The sequence below is a fragment of the Astatotilapia calliptera genome, chromosome 10 (genome assembly GCF_900246225.1).
Source record: "Astatotilapia calliptera chromosome 10, fAstCal1.2, whole genome shotgun sequence".
Taxonomy (NCBI): Eukaryota; Metazoa; Chordata; class Actinopteri; order Cichliformes; family Cichlidae; genus Astatotilapia; species Astatotilapia calliptera.
The window spans coordinates 22,939,938-22,957,502 of NC_039311.1; the positions used below are offsets into that span (position 1 = coordinate 22,939,938).

General features: G+C 41.9%; 1 protein-coding gene across 9 annotated transcripts in view; it reads left to right on the top strand.

Annotated features, from left to right (window-relative positions):
• rapgef6 (Rap guanine nucleotide exchange factor (GEF) 6) overlaps positions 1–17,565 on the top strand; it is a 155,635-nt gene that overhangs the window by 68,992 nt on the left and 69,078 nt on the right. For 7 of the 9 annotated variants that reach the window (XM_026181209.1, XM_026181203.1, XM_026181208.1 and 4 more), the window contains 3 exons: positions 1,910–1,979; positions 7,778–7,921; positions 9,147–9,164. In XM_026181209.1, the coding sequence (XP_026036994.1) occupies positions 1,910–1,979; positions 7,778–7,921; positions 9,147–9,164 (232 nt within the window). Of the gene's footprint in view, positions 1–1,909; positions 1,980–5,313; positions 7,922–9,146; positions 9,165–17,565 lie in introns of those variants that run through there. The other 2 variants (XM_026181200.1, XM_026181202.1) reach the window with 2 other exon arrangements.

Here is a 17,565-nt window from a genome sequence, read left to right on the forward strand (position 1 = left end):
CTCGCCACAGCATCAGCTGCTCCACTCCTGCTTGTCAGTGGACAAAATGACCCAGCTGACTGCAGAGAGACTCACACTGTGCAAAAGCTGTTTACTTATAACGGTGTGGTTGGCCTGATCCAGATTGATCTTCTGCATTTAGCTCTTTTTTTTTTTTTTTCCTAATTGACAGAGAAGCACAAAAGTTCTGCGTCCATTATAAGAGATGTAAGCAGTCTGTATGCTTTTTCATTAACATACACTGTGTTTACACTTGTCCTGTGTGGTCAGATCACTCAGTACAAGTGTAAACAACCACCAAGATCCGAAGTAATTTGATCGGTGTAACCACTCTGCAATGTGGCCTGGGACAAATTTGGCCTGATATAACAGAAAAAATACCATCAATGCACGATGTGCTGGTACTTTTCTAAGAAGCGTAAACAGAGTCTTATTTATTTCTTTTTAGTCTCTCTGTACCTTTAAATGTATAACACAAATGCTTATTTAGCGACTTTCTCTTTTCTATCAGCGGTTGAACTTTTGCCACAAACCACTGACACAACTGAACTGCTAAAACCCATCTCACAGAGTAGTGAGACTAGCTTTTACATTTTCCTTCTAACTGCAGTTGAAAGACCTAGTGGCACGCCAGATTGGGAAGCTGTTACTTCCTCAAGTCAAGGACTTTGAGTATCTCAGGGTCTTATTAAAGAGTTGGGGGAGAACGGAGTAGGAGATTGACAGACAGACTGGTTGGTGCCGCATCTGTTGTGACGCTGAAGATTTACTGGTCAATGTACGTTCCTACACCCACCTATAAACACGAGGTGTGGTTGTATAAGCGGTGGATGTGATGTCCACCTGGGGAGAAACCTCAGGGCAGATACGGGACATGCTTGAGAGATTATGTCTCTCTGCTGCACCCACAGACCAAACCCAGATAAAATGGATGGATCAAACTGGAAATCTGTTTTTCAAAGCTTGCGTAGCTGCTGACAAAAACCCACTGGGGTAGAGCTTAATGTTTTCTATTATTATGCTGTCATTATAACTAATTTTAGCTCTTCTACCACACGCAGCGAAGTGAGATGCAAAAGAGTGTCACCAAAGGCGCCCCATCAGTGGGGTTGCCAGCTAGCGTCTACTGAGAAACTGTCATTACACATAAAATTACACAAAGCTGTGACTGCCCTTCAAAACTGCATTGGAAGTTGTTTTTATTTAATGTCCAGAGCTGATACTAACTGAGAAAAATGCTTCAAAATTATGTATAAAGAATATTCACACATGGATTGGGAAGGGATTAATCAGATATCAATAAAATGGTGAAATTATTATATATATATATATATATATATATATATATATATATATATATATATATATATATATATATATATATATATATATATATATATATATATATATATATATTTAAAAATCATCTTTTGCAACAAAGAAAATTTGCTTTTTCTTTAAACATGTGAAAACTGTAAAACTGGTCACTGCCTTAAGCTATAATTTGACATTCGATCTCTCACACTATTTCCTTTTACATCTCATGTTGGCCACAGCTATTTCTGGCACACTTGAGTTTATCTGGTTTGAAGTATGTGTGAGGTGCACACATTGTCACTGCACATTCTTCTGCCTGCTTGTTTCTGTGACGTGTGCAATTTTATTTGTGTATAAAAGTTGTATTAGATTGATCTAAGGTCAGAGCAAAGCTTAACCACAAACCGAGTCTAGCACAAAATTGCTGTTGTAAATTCATCGGCCTGTATTCCCGGTACTGTGTCTGTGGTCGGGCAGATATGATCGACTGCGTCTGTTTCTACTGTCTCTCATGATATTCGTGTCATCTCTGCAGTGTGTTTATTTCTGTTTTAACACTCACTTTTTGTGTGTCGCTGCCCTTTCTCCACAGTTTTGGCAAGCAGCTGGGAGGTAGACGAGGCTGTGAATGCATCACTTTGGAGCCATCAGAAATGATTGTGGTGAGTAGAGACACCGTCTCTTGTTCTCCCTCTCTGTTTTAGACTCGGTCTGTCTTTTGTCCCTCTCCCAAGCCCTTTTATCCTCCCATGCACTCTCCCATCTCTGGGCTTTGATAATATTTCTATTTTTCTATCTTTATTTGATGTCTGCAGTACCTTTTCCCCCTCCCTCCATTGTCATTGTCCTGATCACCCTTTTCATCTTCTTTTTGCCCATTTCTGTTCTTTCTTCTCTGTTCTCTGCATTTTCTTATAGCATAAGCATTATCTACATCTTCAGTATTATAAAGGACCATATTTTTAATTGATATTACATCTAGAAGGTTATACGCTCTCTGTTCAGACTCGGCTTCAAAACGGATTGGACAGCGCTTAACAGTGCAAATCGATACTGAGACAAGCATCCTGCAAAAGCAACCCAAGAGATTTTCAAGACAAAGAGATACTCAAGTATCCGAGGCTGTGTTAAAAAGATTTCTTATATTTAAAACGATGTAAGTTTGTCCAGTTAATTTTGGTTTACCCAGCACTCTATCGCATGGTAACACCAGGATCCATGCTGTTTACTTCACCTGTCTGTGGTTTTAATTTAGTGTCTTTCAATATCACAAAGACTTCATTCAGGTCAAGTTTGCCATAACATTTAGTATATAAGAATGTTGTTTTTGTTTGCCTCCACAAGGTCGCGTACAAATTTCTGTCCTCTTCCTACCTAATAGTTCTTCCTGCTCTCATTTTCCTCTTTTGCCTGAGCTTTGTCTGAGGGACTAGAAGGATACGATGGGATGAGATAAGCTGCAAAGTTTTATACAAAAAGAGGACAGGTAACACCAGTTCCACTGATGCTATTGAATAGGAAATAAAGAAATAAACTAAATAAATTTAACCCCAGATAACCCCCAGATAATCTGGTTGTTTTGGTGCACAGTGCTCTGTAGCAGAGTTGGAACAGGTTGTCTCCAGGGTGCGATGGGTCAGCAGTTATGATACCTGTCTATTTCCTGATTTACAGTTACTGAATAGAGGGCAATTGAGCACTCTTGTTCTTTTGCAGTCTGTCCATTTTAGTCTGTTCTTGTCCTTTTTGGTGTTTGATCCAAACCATACAGTGGTGGATGTGCAGAGAACACACTGGATTATTTCAGACTAGAAATCAGTTGATTTAAGTAAGTAGCAAATGATTATCAAGCCAGTTAAGCTAATGCTAACGCACATCTATGCTTTGATTGTGTGTGGTGTTTCTAAAGAAGGAACATGTAAAAACTGGTGGATGTTGTAAATTAAATAATGGTGCAAAACAAAGCTTTAGCCAGCCTGTAGTTTAGCTAACTAGCCCTTCAGCAACTACAATATAGAAGTTAAAGTACCTGTTGTGTTTTGCAGAGATAAAGAACAGGACAATTATGCAAGAGTAACAAAGTAGCAACTGGGCCACTGTGTTTTTTTTCTTCTTCCCCCCATTGTTGCCCTTTCTCGGCTTCACCCAGTGGCTCTCCTTATCTCCTCGGCTCTTTTAAGATTGGTGGGAAGGGTGTTATCATATGACAAAAAAAAGCTTTCAGCACTCACATGTTCTTTGTGGCTTTTGGAAACCCTGCCCCAATAGTCTCAGGGACATCAGAACTTTCCTGGAAATGTTCTGCAGTGGAAAAAAAACATGACAATAGTAAGGTGCTCTTTCAGCAAGGCGCCTAATCTTGAACTACACCCATGGGCCCATTCAGAGGCGATTGCTATGGTAACAGAGAGCAGCGATACTGACAGTCTTCCAGGTATGATTGTGTGATAGTTTGTGAATATGAAGTGCGGCATTGGGAAGAAGAGCCTGTGAATTTAGTCCACTCATTTGCCCGGGGCACGAGAGATACATTTAAATTCAATTTAATTGTGAAAAGAAGAGTGTGTGGCTGAGGGAATAAAATTGGTTTGAATTAAACTGGCCTTTGAATTAAATCACTGAATTAAACAGTTCACTGTGTGTGACACACACAGTGAGTGAAGAGAGGTGGGTGAGGGTTAGAAAGAGACCAAATGAACCAGCTTATCAGAACCTTAGAAAGGACACAAGTTTTCTTGCTTCTTTGTATATGACTGTTTTTAAGTTACAAACAGCACTGCCTTGGAAAAGAAACTCTGAAGCAAGGCTGAATGATAATATGGAAACTATGGTGTGCTATATAGACAAAAGAATCTGGCCTTACTTCTTAACCTTTGAATTTAGGTTTGTTTAGTCAAGCGCATAGCCACGCAGTCTGCCTTTACAAACATTTGTGAATCGATGAGCTCGCTGAATTCCAGCTTGGTACTTTAATAGCATGCCAGATTCCTTCTCTCCTAGATATTCCATGATAAACTGTAAGTGGAAGCTTTTAGGAACCACAGGAACTCAGCCATGAAGTGTCAGACCACATGAAGTCACAGAGTGGGGTCATTTCACTTGATAACTGTAGAGTTCCAACCTTCCTCTGACATTAACATCAGCACAAGAAACTGTGTGCTGTGAGCTTCGTGACATGGGTTTCCAACGCTAAAGAGCTTCTATAGGTTTAATTTATTGGTGGCCCAAGAAATAACGTATGTCTGTATGCCAATTCAAAGAGCAATAAAAAAACAAGACCATCTTAGAGTGGTTGATAAATACTATCTGGAAAGCATTGTTCAAAAGGACCCCAGTAAGTTAAAACTAAAGAATTATTGAATAACCACTTTTTTGTATTGAAAATACCAAGAAATGCTAATCGAAACACACACTTTTATGCACACATGGGTAAATACACAAAGGGCAGAGGGACTGCGGTCCAGTCACACTGCATTGCAGCCAATCGGCTAATTAGGACCATGGGAATAGTAGAGGGAATATTATCTGTAGCTTTCGTCATGACTCTGGTCACAGGATGACAGGGACTGACATTCAAAGACTGACAGGGTGGGGTTGTTTGTGTGTGTGTTTGTGTCTGGTTGGGGGAATAGATGAAATTAAAAAGAAGCACGCAGCGGGAAAAAGAGAGTAAGGAATGAAAAAGTGGAGAAAAAAAATAGCCGATGATGCATGCTGCCAGGCAAATGATCAGATAGACGGAGTGGAATGTAAACCGGGAGATGAGTCGACGTGAAGTTAGTCACACAGGCATATTAAAATGTTTAGAGGAAGCGGGAAACTTAATATAGAAGTGAGTGTCGGTCAGAAACATAACTGGTGGTCATGGGACAGAATGGGTTATAATCAGTCGAGGAGACAGAGAGCCATGTGTATTACAGGCTCACAGGATGAATGTGAAAGTGTAACCTTCCCCTCCAGAATTTTTTGTGTGTAACCTTCAGGCTGTCTGTCTCATGAGCCTCGTTAAAATGAGGCGAGATGACATTTTTCACCGTGAGAAGGGGCACATTGATACCAATCCAGGCTCCTTTTACAACCGTTATTTGGTATTTTATTGCTGAACTATCCTTCACGCAGTTGTTTTAGAGACCATGACAGCTAAACTACCCACAACCCAGTTTTTACTCGGTATATTAGAGCAGAACTCCCTGAGACAAGGTTTTTCTTCTGTGTGTTACAACCCAGAGCAGCTGTTGAGTCTCTTTTCTACTGACAGAAAATCTTTGGGTCAAGCTTCACTTTCTTTCTATATTAGTTGTTTTTTCTTATTGTTTTACCTTCATAGATTTTATTCTATGCGACTACATGAAGGCACAAACGGCAGTCGCTTAAGGCTGTTCTTTAACTCTCTTCTACTTTTCTCAGCACAGAAGCTGTAGTCATCCCCACCACTCTTTGCGGCTGATCATGGGTCTGTATTAAGAACAGTGACTGACACATGACTGACCTGAAGAGGGAAAAAGACACACACAGTGGTCACATACAAAGACGCCATTTGTGGTGTACATACGCTATGGTGAAATCTCTGATAGTAAACACATTATTGCGAGATGAAAGGCTGAAGAAAACATTTCCTATAGGATCTTCCCAAACAGTTTGATCTTTTTTTCATATATACTGTACAAGGCTGTAAAAAAGTCTTTGGCAAAATGATGGATGGAAAGAAGGTCACACTTAAACACGTTAAAACGTCACCTTACACTTTTACCATTTTTATTGATAAAGAAACATTACACATGTTTAAAAGTGTCATAATATTTAGTCAGGATAAAGTGGGGAAAAAAATGGTGGTAGCAGGATGACAAAGTCACAACAAAACCTAAAGCCAGGAATTAGGACTTTGTTTGGGGACTGTTGGTCTGAGCACTCTATCCATGCACAGTAAAGGCAATGGATTGATGTTACTGTATTTGCCAGCATGCTCTGACAAATGTTTTTTATGCTTGAGTGCATGAAAACATAGTAAACAAAGCTACTGTTGAGTCTCTTTTGCTTCTGGCTGCCCACTTTAGGGGGTGCTAAAACTTAAATCTTAAATCTTTAGGTGCGGGAAGTGATCTTTCCTGACTTCAGGCTAATATTAGCGTGGCAGGACCACACATGAACACAAATTTTGACAAGGAAAAAAATCGAAAACACTATAATTTTCTCTGATTCATGAACTGCCATGACTTAGACATTGTTATATAACCAGAGAGTGTGAGACTCAGAGAAACTAGCACACTGATACTGAAATACAAGATAATTAAAAAAAAAAAGTTTAAAAAGCTAAGTTGAAAACAAATCCAAGAGCCTTGGGAAAGAAAATGAAGGCAGAGGAGCTGGGTTACATCATTTATTTATTGAAAAAGTCCGTTCATTGCTGGGATAATAAGATTGTTGACTTCACTTAGCATTATGCAACGAAGAAAGAAAACAAATTCCTCCTACAACAGACTCGCACAAAAAGGGAATGAATTGTATGGCCGGAATCTGTGTGCTCTGCTGTTTTTCTTTTTTTTTTTTTCTTCCTGCCTGATGAGGATATTTGTGTATTTACGGTTTCCTGGAGGAAACTGGTGGCTCAGTGTGTGCTTTGTGCGCGTGTCATACAGAGTCAGAGAGCGAGCGAGCGACCATGTGAGCAAGCCTGTCAGTATGCAACATGTCGAGCAGATGAACTCTGTCTCGAGGAGGACTACTCTCGCCAAGTTTGAGAAAGGAGGAGATGCGGCGCTCGTTCTTCTGCCCTCGTCGTCGATTTGTTTGTTTCTTCATTTAATTTACTTGCCTTGTTTTCTCTCTTATTCTGGAGGAGTGACCCAGAGGATGAAATGTCGTGGGATCCCCCAGGATTTTGGACCTTGTCTTAAATTTTGGACGCTGCACTTCTATTCATCTTTTGTATAAAAGGGTTTCCCCGCTGTTTTTCTTCTTCTTGTTCTTCCCTTCTCCCCCTTGTGGTATTTCCTGCTTTTATGTGTTGTTCTGGTCCCCTTCTTGAGTCCAGATGAGTGTGCTCCGCTGGCACCGGCTCTCTGCGCTCTGGAAGAACTGGATGTTCAACCAGGAGCCAGCAGAAGAGCAGGACCAGATCCCAGAAGCCCTAGGACCCGAAGCAGAGCCACGGGGGGAGAAAGGGAACACATTCAAGGATAACAACTCAGATTTGGAGAGCGTCACAGAATCTAAGACCCAAAGTTTGGGTTATAAGAAGCAGAGATCCGAATCTGACAGCCAGAATGTGGAATATAACAATCTGAACACACTCCCTAAGATCCAGAAGTCTGAACTGTTGAAACGTAGCTGTTCTGAGCCGTGCTCTCAGGTCACATACGCTGAGGATCGATCTTCCAGCTACCCCCAGACACCCGAAGGTTGTGGGGGCAAATCCCGTCAAAGTTTCTGCTCTGAGCAGAGTGTTCCCTGTATATTGCAGGTGGATAACGGCAGCGAGGGGGACGACAGCTTCTTGCAGAGGGAGGGTTCCCAACGGCGGTCCAGACGGCGCTTCAGAAGGGTCAACCCCAGGGGAGAGCGGGAACTGATCACAGACGGCCAAGACCCCGCCAGCTACAACACGGTAAGAATAAAAGCTTTACTAACAGCAAAGGCTAATGCTAACCACCCTCAGCATTTACAGTATTGACATGTTGCTTCTGTGTAAGTGGGAAGGCAATCAAAACGTACTCTTTGCCTCTTTCCAGTAGATCGCTTACACTGAGGCTGGTTGGGTTTTCTATGTTTAAACAACTACTGTTTTTTCAGGGTCCTTTAAAGATCTTCACACATTTGGTTCTCTGAAGCTTGCTGACACCCCAACTATAATCATTAGCTTCGGTTTTAAAGTATCCTTGTGATGTGCACAGTGTGCAGAGAGCAGTTCATTCTCAATAAAGTTTTGGTTTAATGAATTAAAGAATAAGATGACAAAAGCACCATAAAGCTAGGGGGGGTGGTAAAGCGTATGGGGAAACACTGTTTCGCAGTTTGCATGCATTGTTCTGGTATTTAACTTATTTGTCAATGCCACAGAGAAAACAAATGCCGGAGGCATTGCTGTCTAACGTGCATAAAAGCTGAATTTTGTTAGGAAAAACAACGTTTCTCTGAAGGTCTGTTGAACCAAAGTTGTGTAGGAAAAGTATTAAAGCTGAGCGTGTAGGAACTTCCCTCTCTGCGATAGCATCACTGTGGCCAGAAGTGTGTCAGTTACAGTTTTAACTAATCACTAGAAGCCACGCTTTGCCACACACAGTCACAGAGGCGCGCACACACAAACGAACTTCCACACTCAGGTCATATGCACACTTTTCCCAGCTCGTGCAAAGCTCCCCGGAGCATTGCGACGGGGCTTAATGCAGAGTTTAAAGCGTCCTCTGTCGACCCTACCTGCCTCTGTGGTCTCATGGTGATTGTTCCACTTTTTAAAATTACATTTCTAGCCTTCAGCGTCGCCGAATCCCACCACATTCTTTTCTGTGACTGCCCTTTATTATGTAAAGGCTATCTGCTCAGATGTGCTAGCGCAGCGCTGCTCCAGAGAAGCAGGACTAAAACAAATGAGAAATATAGAGAATTACTTTAGGAGTGCATGGAATTGGAGCAATATTGGACAGCAAAGACTCAACTGACACAAGGGATTGTTGTTCTTTGACATGTGTTGCACAGTGGTGCGCTTGCCTTTGTTCATTAAGAATACAATGATGTCTTATGTTGTGCTAATTTCACTTTGACAAGACGTAGTTTGCATAATTTGCTGTTGTGACTATTTCTTGTTTCTCTTCCCTTTTCATGCAACCGCTCAGGATTATGTCAACAACCAGGTAGGATGAAATACAAGACATGAAACTTTTCTGCCTGTGTGTCTGTCTGTGTTGGGCGTTTTGTGTTCATGTCTCTGTCATGTATGTGTTCAGTGTGCTTGAGCGTGCATGGCTGTTTATATGAGTCACTTTGGGTTCAGGCACCTGTTTAGAAACCGGCAGTCCTGTGGGGGGGGGGGTTTCGTCGTCATATTTAGAGGCTGCCACACACATGCACACTGCGCTGTCTGCTGACACTGTGGGTGGCAGATAGGAATAAACAGACAGAGGAATTAACAGATGCATGCCGGGAACAACATTGCCTTGCTAGGCAGAGATGGGTTTAATGTAATAGTGTAAGTTTCAGATTCCCCCTCAGATGGAAGTCACATCATTGGCACATGTCCCTCGAAAGTGGAAACTTGTGATTTGTTTTGTGCGATGAGGGCTGTCGGTGGCACAAGTTGGAAATTTCCACACATTACCCCACAAAATAATAATAAAAATCCCTGCTTATTATGCCCCGATAGTCCAATCAAATCAGTCGTCATTTGTGACATAAAGGAGTGGCTTTAGAAGTACTACTGGCTTTTCTACTTGGCTTCAGATGAAACAGACATGTTAGCTTAAGTTCTGTGTCTGCTGCTGTGGAGAACAAGGTTTATTGATTTGCTGATTGATCATTGGGTCAGGATTTAAAGGTGACACTTTTCCCTTTGTAAAGCAGCTGGGCTAATAAGAAAAAATCATCCATGGTTTTCCTGTGAGACGCACGCAGTGTAATGTTAATGCATCTGCGCCGGCGATGGCCGTTGCCGGAGGAGTAATGTTTTCACGTCGTCTGTCCATCCATCTGTCTTTCCGTGCGCTCCGTTTGTGCGAACACATCATCTCAGCAACACCTTCAGGGTACATCTTCAGATTTTGTGCAAATGTTCACCCGAACTCAAAGATGAACTCATTACATTTTGGTCCTCAAAGGTCAGAGTCACTGTGACCTCACGTCTTTCCCATTGTTATGTATATGATACAACAGGGATTCCTTTTACGAGGGCACAAACATCCACTTGGATTTGAGCCTTACTGGTTTGAATGATGATCATGTCAACGCGTTTGTGGCCACAAATCAAATCACATGGTAGCATAAAAGTGTCTGTAACAGGGGTCTCGAACATGCACGCGCCTCTTTGGCCCATCTCCAGTGACTTTGTGTGGCACTGACAGATAAATAAAGACGTAAACAAAGGTCGATATTGATCATTTGTAATTAGCATCGTAAGTAATTCTCTACAATCTGAAATTGTAAAGCTCTTTAGTTTACAAACCAAAAACAAAAAAAGGTTTTGATATTTATATTTTCACACTTATTATTTGCATCATAGCCCACATCCGTCACTTGATGCCTTTTAAGTTCTCTGAACCTCAATAGCAGCAGCTAACACAGATGTATTCACTTAAATAGCTCGTCCTGAATTCAGCTGACTTTGAACTCCAATAAATCCTAAGAGATTTGAAGAGGTAAATAGAGAGTTTAAAAATGTGTGGACAGCTTTCTTTGCTTTCGCTGCCAACGCTGTGACGAGGCTCGTCGGTATGCTTTATCCGCAGCTGGTCTGTTGGGATTTTTATTTTGGTATTTTAGTGTTCTTGTCAAAATCTGCTCAAAAGTGGCTCTTTTATGTGATAAAAGCTTGCCGACGCCTGTTCTCACAGGGAAACTTGATAAAATGCTGACACTATTTATCTAAAAGGTCAAAGGTCAAGCCGTGACAGACATGGATGTATACTCTAACTTGATTAGTTGGTGGCTGCTTACAAATATGAGACAGGGATTCTGTTTCTTTTTGTTTGTTTTCTGTTTTTTTTTTTTTTTCTGGTTTCCCATTTGCGATGATATAGTGACAGCATGAGGATAAAACCCCTTTCTGTAAATGCATATTGTACATGCACACATACACACGCTCAAAGCAGCGCTGTGGTTCTGGCAGTGGATCAGAGGATGTTGTTTAGAGGCCTTATTGAACCATAATAACATCAGTAATCCATTATCGCTGCTCTGTGCTGGTGTCTGGTGTGTCTTGCTCGCTCTTAATAGCTTCTGTTGGAGTGAATGAAGTTCCTGAAGCTATGAATTACGACGAGCCCAAAAAGAGGATTCACAAAAACCCCGAAAAGGGGTATTTCTCCTAAACGAAGAATGCAACACAATAATTACAGTAATTATTATAAATCAAACCAATGAGTTGGTCTGCTGGCTTTAAATTTTAAAGTTTCAGAGGCAGAGAAAGATAAATGTCTGTGAGATCGATGTTTATTTTATTACCCACTGTTACTTCTTTTATTCTGTGTGATGACTGATACGGCTGCGATTGATCCAGAAACCTGACTCCTCTCTGCCAGCGAGGTGCTAGACAGAAGCTCCTGCGCTCTCTTATTACTATAACAGACCACTGGGATTTACTGATGACTCAGATTCACACACCCCCCACACACACACGTGTACACACACACACACATTCACATGCTGCACAGATACAGAGTCACTTCATTTAGACATCAGATGCTTCACCGGGTTACTGCCTTTCTCCTGCCGGGCAGGATAGATAGATAAACCCATCACCTCATTTGCCTTGCGGGGGAAACCTGCTCTATGGGCTTTTTAGAGCCAGGCTACTCCATGGAACCCCGGGATCATTAATTTAACATGATGCAGGTTCAGCCATCTGCACAGTTCACCACTAGAATAAAATCAGGAGAGTGTTGTTATGCTTCTTTTTCTTTTCTCCTCACCAGTTGGGCCACTTTCTCAGTTTAACTCGTGATTTTTCAGAAAAAATAAAAGCAGGTTGCCACGTGCAGGTGTTTGGCACATTCGATTTGCTTTCAAAATCTTTGTTTTGAACATTTTGTCTTGGGGCTCGTTTGTCACTGTCTATGTGTGTGAACTGTGATCATGCTTTTGGAGCATGAAGCAGCATCCTCTCAGCTGCTGAGTGTCGCTACACAACAGATCGGAAACACTCGTCTCTTGCAACGGCTGTGGTTACTTAACATCCTGGAGGCAAAACGTCTGACGTCTGCTGCTTTTTCTTCTTTTTTTCCTTTTCTCTCCACTCTACAAAACACGTTAGCATTCGTTTTTAATCTCACACTAAAAATGAGCCGAGTATGCAAAACTGCATTACTAACGAGAAACATCGGGCACTGATGTACTACTGTTAATTCCTCTAGACGGGGGGGAAGACTGAGAGCTTCAGCTTCCTGAAGCCTAAAGTTGTATTTAAGACTATTGTAGTCACGTTCCACTGTCAGGTTGCCTTTACTGGAAGGCGCTGCACACAGGAAGGAGCAAATCGCACCAGTCTTGTTCCTAAATTGCAGCAACCCACACTGAGCGTGACGTGTAGCTAGACATGAATGAATGTTATTTATTTCCTCTTTTTACACTGTTAACTGGTTGAGTGGACTACAAGCACCACTTGGGACCGTACACCTCTATCAGTATTTTGTGTTATACAAAATTACAGATGCAGTTTTGACTGCTGGGCCTTATTTTTTATTTATTGGTGATTGTGTGATTTGGCTGTAAGGAAAACAAATTTTGTCTCTTACAAACACACCTCCCATTGCTTAAAAGCTTGATTAAATTGTTTGTATTGTATTACCCATTTAAGACTTTCATTATATTATAGAGTTTCCGTTTAATGGTCCATTAGGAGTGACTTTAACGCGGTGATGTCGTCTTCAGCTGTATCATTTTAACTCAATTTGATGAGCTTGTGCTTGTCATGCAGCTGCAGTACTTAGGTTACCTCACTGCTTAGAATCAGGTTAAATCTAAGGTTGCATTCCTCACGCGGTGACTAGGTGTGACTCATACACATGCTTTGTCATAGCAGTGTCAACCTGGGGATGTGAGAAGTATTGCTCTGCATCATCCTTCACCTTCCCCTGAGATTGGAAAATCACTAAGATGAGGCGACACAAAGATGCTTTCTCATGTTTGGTTGCTGTTTTTGATTAGACGGGTCTGCTAACCAGGCCTGGGAGTTTCTGTGATTTTTCTCCTTGGCTGGGGAAAATTTCTCTAACTTCCAACAGGCTGGTTTTAGCTCACCAAGCAGAGTTTTGCTTGGCATTGCACACTGATGAAGTTGTTAAATTTCCGATAATATTCCTGGCTTGGTTTTTGTTGTCATTAGTGTGCTTGCGTGCGTGGTTTCGCAAAGCTCACGTGTGCCATGTGTATGCTTAATTCATAATGTTTCGGGGATGTGTCTGGCTTTTCAGTTTTGCTTCACATCTGTGGATTTAAATGTCCATACGTCCGTTATGGCACCTTCGTGGATTTCTTATCTAGAGCATATTTGCAATGCAAACTATTTAGCTTGATATGCTGACATTTTTTCCCCCCATTTACATATCAATAAGGCATAAAAATACACGATGCCTGCATTCTCTTATGCCAAATTATTTGTAATAATTCAAATCATTGCCACATTACATTTGCTCCTAATTTTTCCTTTTAGTAAAGTATCCAAATAAATAATCGGCAGGACAGGATTGTAAAGGGCAAGCGAAAATCCTGTTGGCATTCAGCAGCCAAGGAAAGAGAATCCTCCTGACGAGAGGAGTGACAGCTTTATTTTGATGTAGATTGTCAAATGTCTTCTCACTCTCGCACATTTTGTAAGGCAGAGATGCCATAACAGCAACCTTTAAAAATACCTAAGAGGGAGGGGAAAGGGGAGGGCAGGTAGGATAGAGCAGAATGGGAAAACAGAAGTAGGCATAAGATGACAAGCATGAAGTGGTGAAAAGCAAATGGAATGATAAGTTAACAGGGACTAAAAAAAGATATTGTGAGATCTTGTATATATGCATGAGAAGTCGGCTGAAATGAAGCAGAGGGGTTACGGAAGGAACAAGGAATGTGAAACAGGGGTTGACAGTTCATGGAAAAGATGAGTGGGTTTGCAGCTGAAGGTGGAGCGGTAAGTTGTGGGGATGGAGAGCTGAGGCAGAAAGGTAAGGTTGTGGGAAGGTCACATGGGAGTGAAGGAAGTGGGAGGATGGGGTGAGGGGAAAGCAAGGTCAGAAGTGGGGATTTTACAAGGGACCAAAGGAGTGAGAAGAAGACTAACTGGGGTAAATGGTAAACATAATTTGTGAAGTTATTTAAGTGTTAATGAGTGACATATTTTCACACAAATAGCCGTCAGGGTGCAGCAGTCCTCTGTTTACGTCCTCAAAATCTGACTCAGCTAAGTGTTGAAGGAGCTGAATGGTGCCCCGGCCCTCCTGCTGCTGCTGGAGTCCCGCTGCACTCATTGTTATGCACAGAGCACACACGAATACACAGGTTTTCTGTGAGCTGCATGCCCGCTTTCTTAGCATGACACAACAAGTACAAGGCATTTATTTCCACTGGCTTTCAAACGTCGGCAGACATCGTGATCGCGTACATGCGGAGTATAGTATGCTGGGCAGCACAGTGTACCAGTGGGGCACTGTCTGCGGCTGTTGTTGCTGCTAATTTTAGGGATTACATCAGCAGCACTAAGATGACAACCTTGTTGAACTCTCGCGCCGTATTTCTCTCTGCTTCATCTCTTCTCCTCCTCCTTCCAGCTCTCCTTCCTTCCTTCCTTTCCTTTCTCTCTTCTCTTCCTACCGGTTCCCCTTCCATCATCTTTCCTGCTTGCTCGTCCGCCCCCCATCTAACCTTACTGTGTATGTTTTCTGGGGGCTTTTCCCTTTTTTTTTATGCTTTCCTAGAAATTAAACACAAGCTACACTTTCGATTTTCATCAGCTCTCACTAGATCTGAGTGTTTATAACTTAATCTTAATGTGTAAAGGTAGGCAGTGTGAACTGGAGGACATTTGAGCCTCTGTACAGTTCATTTTGTCTAAAAGGCTCCGCACCAGAGCAGGGGAACAGAATCAAAGTGTCCTGGCAGTAGAAATAAATTGGTGCCGAGCGCTAAAATAAAACACAACCTACATTCTGGAGGAAAAACAAAGGCTTCACTCTTCCTCAACTCCTTTTTCCTTCTCCTCTGTACGCTCCTGTTTGTCTAAATCTTTCACCCACACTCAAACATTTTCTTTCCTCTCGCGTCCTATTCTCTGACTCGCTGTCTCCTCTTGGTTGCTGTCAGTATGTCTCCAGTACTGACCTTCGAGTTCTTATTTTTTTTTCCGTTTCCTACTTTGTATGATGATGATGATGCTCGCCCATTGTGTACGTCGCATCAGCCTCCGCTTCAAGGTTTCACAGCCCCAGTGAACCTAAAGGTCAAAACAAAGTGTGTGCTTCCAGTTTATCTGGCACATTTGTAAGTTTACCTCTTGCAGCTACTTTCTATGATTTCACTCCCGTTTTTGTCCTTTTATTGGTTTCTTTTTTTGCACCTAGGCTTTCTACACTGCAATCGCCGTCGGCCCTCTCTCTGCAGGGAGAAGTCGGAAAGGGAAGGGCCGGTTTAAATAGCAGGAATTCCTGTCCCGTCTTTCTGACAGACAGGCAAACACGGGGCTGAGTGCTCACGCACGGCAACACACATGATCGCGTGGCTGCAGCAGGCAGATTCTCTTAATTGAGTCTCTGTGCAGCATACTTGAATGCGTGTGTCTGTTTGTCTGCAAGTGACTTGCTGCGCTTTGTGTCCTGCTGAATACGAGCAAGGGATCAGACTTGATTTCGAGCAGTGGCGCAGCCCTGTTAGCTGGTGTGAGGGGGCATTATAATAGCAACTAAAGGCACAGAGTCAATGTGAACTAATCGCTGATGTTTCTGTGCAGTGTTGATTGGTTGCACCGACCAATAACTTTCAATAACTCAGCACTTCTTTGTGAACATATGTCTGTGTGTTAAAGAGCTGCAGCAGCTTTAGTCAATGGATTCCTTTTAATTAGACTGGCAGAACTGATCGGCTGTGAGCACAAGCTAGCTGAAGACAACATATGCAGATGACCGCTCTCTGTTGGGATGCATGTGTATACAAATTAGTGTGTAGTGTCCCACGGGGCATTTTTCTCAGTAGCATCACGCTGAATGATAAAACAGATACAGGGCCCCGCTCTGTAATCACTGATCCACACACCGCCTCTGTGAGTGTGTTTAGTCAGTGCTTGAGTTACTCATATGTTCCAGATTTAAAACTTTTCCTATCTTTGATCTCTCATTTTCTCTGTGTTGCTTTTTTCCCCTATCCTTCTGCATCGTTCTCTAGTCTTCACTCATACATCTTCCGCCTCTTTAGATCCATCCCAGTATTTGTTTTCTGTCTCACTTTTCTCTCTGGGCCTCATCCAGAAAGCACTTACCTTACCAGACAGCTGCACACACACGCACAGACACTCAGTCGCAGCCCGGCTGTTCCAGGAAGCGTTTCCTGCGTGACGTGTTTCCTGCTCCGTGTTTTGAAGACACATTCCACATCTATGTACAGTTACAGTAAACGGTCGTCTGAGAAGTCGTGCTCAGACTACGGCGCTCGTCTTTACTTTTTCTTTTTCAGTTTGAGCTGAATGAGTCACACGGCGAGACGACTGACTCCTCTGAACTTGTCTTGTTTTGAAAGTGCTTAATGGTGTGCTTCTGCAGGCTGCTATGTGGGACTTTTTCTTGTTATGGAAGTTTTATGAAAGTCTTTCCAAACGTGTGGATGTATTTTTATTTAACTTCATTCACAAACCCACCAGGTTATCAAATCTCCAGAATAGCGAGTATTATTAAAAAAAAGAAGAAGAAGAAGAATTTGAGTTATTTGTTTTTTATTTTTCAGTATGAGTGAAGCATGATTGAATGAGTGCTACATTTCAGAGTGACTACAGTGAATGTTACTGAAGAGGAAACCTTTTGGTGACTTTACTACATTCAGCTTGCATCCTTTGACTTGTAGGACTTATGTGCAGTTTCCAGGTTCTTGCAACCTTCATTGAAAGTTTCTTTTTGAATTTTACTGTACGCTAGTGTCATTTATATATATTTTCCTGCCATTGTGTCATCTAACACACCACAACTGCCACAAGATTGAGCTGATATTTTTCAGTGAGCAGCAGAGATTTGTTTTCCTCTCCTGAGTCACATGAAATAAAATAGATAAACGGATTAATAATAAGAATTAATGTGTTCCCTCAATTATTGATAAACACATCATCAAAAGTTTAGTTGCTAATGATTATTAATGAATCTGTATTTCTGCTCTAAATGTGGACTGGACTGGCATTAATGTAGTATTTTTCTTATCGTACTGACCACTCAAACCACTTCAGACTACAAGCCACGTTAAACTCTTCTTCCTCTACTTCTTCTTCTGCTGCTTCTCCTTTTGGCCTCTCCCTCTAAGCAGGTTATCTTCCTCTCTCTCTCACATCCACCTTCTGCATGTCCTCCTTCTCTGCATCCATGAATC